Here is an 885-nt window from a genome sequence, read left to right as displayed (position 1 = left end):
GGGTCAGAGGAGCCCCCTTCCTCTCCCTCCGTTCCTGGTGACCCACTGTCTGCCCTGCCCTCCCCATCCAGGTGTTCTACAACGGTGCCAACGTGAAGCAGGTGGATGTGCCCACGCTGACGGGCTCCTTTGGCATCCTGGCCTCCCACGTCCCCACCCTGCAGGTCCTCAGGCCAGGAGTGGTGACAGTCCATGCTGAGGACGGCACGGCCACCAAATACTTTGGTGAGTGGAGCAGGAGGAGCTTGGGATGGACACGGTGTGCATGGGGGTGTTCCACAAGGGAGGCTCTGCTGATCCAGGTGTGCCTGGCTGCACTGCCAGGGATTTCTGCCTTCCCTCTGTGCCAGGGCTGCCCTGGAAGTCGGGGCCCCATGTGAGGCCGTGCTCTGGGGTCAAGTGCTCTTGGTTCTGCTCAGGCTCTCTGGCAGCATCCCCAGCTTTAGCTTCCTGCTCAGAAACGAGTCCTGCAGGACCTGGGAAATGTTACAGGAGGGGCATTGAGGTTTTGTCCTGGCAGTGGGACGGTGGGGGTCCCAGGATCCAGGTCCCAGGCCTGGTGTGTCTCTTGGGCATCCGTGCCGGTGGTGACGGCCCCGCTCCGCCCCGCAGTGAGCAGCGGCTCCGGCACCGTCCACGCCGACTCCACCGTGCAGGTGCTGGCAGAGGAGGCAGTGACCATGGACATGCTGGACCTGGCGGTGAGTCCCCTGGCCCCTGCCTCCCTGCTGGAAGGGGGTCTGCTCCCCACTTCGCCCGGGGGTGTCTCGGGAGCTTCCTGGGGCTGTGGAAAGACCCTGGGCTGCACCTCCCCCCTGCTTCCCTGCCGCCTGCAGAGGGGGATCAAGGCTCCCAGGGAGAGGAAGCCGAGCAGCCATTCCCCCT

General features: G+C 65.2%; 1 protein-coding gene across 1 annotated transcript in view; it reads left to right on the top strand.

The window, feature by feature from the left end:
- Positions 1 to 65: 65 nt before the first annotated feature.
- Positions 66 to 885, top strand: part of ATP5D (ATP synthase, H+ transporting, mitochondrial F1 complex, delta subunit) — a gene marked incomplete at its 5' end in the record, with an annotated part of 6,323 nt that continues 5,503 nt past the window's right edge. The window contains 2 exons of the mRNA XM_009995176.1: positions 66 to 225; positions 613 to 701. Coding sequence (XP_009993478.1) covers positions 66 to 225; positions 613 to 701 — 249 coding nt within the window. The remainder of the gene's footprint in view (positions 226 to 612; positions 702 to 885) is intronic.

The sequence above is a fragment of the Chaetura pelagica genome, unplaced genomic scaffold (genome assembly GCF_000747805.2).
Source record: "Chaetura pelagica isolate M959 unplaced genomic scaffold, ChaPel_1.0 scaffold1903, whole genome shotgun sequence".
NCBI lineage: Eukaryota > Metazoa > Chordata > Aves > Apodiformes > Apodidae > Chaetura > Chaetura pelagica.
This window is presented reverse-complemented; position numbering and strand designations above follow the sequence as displayed.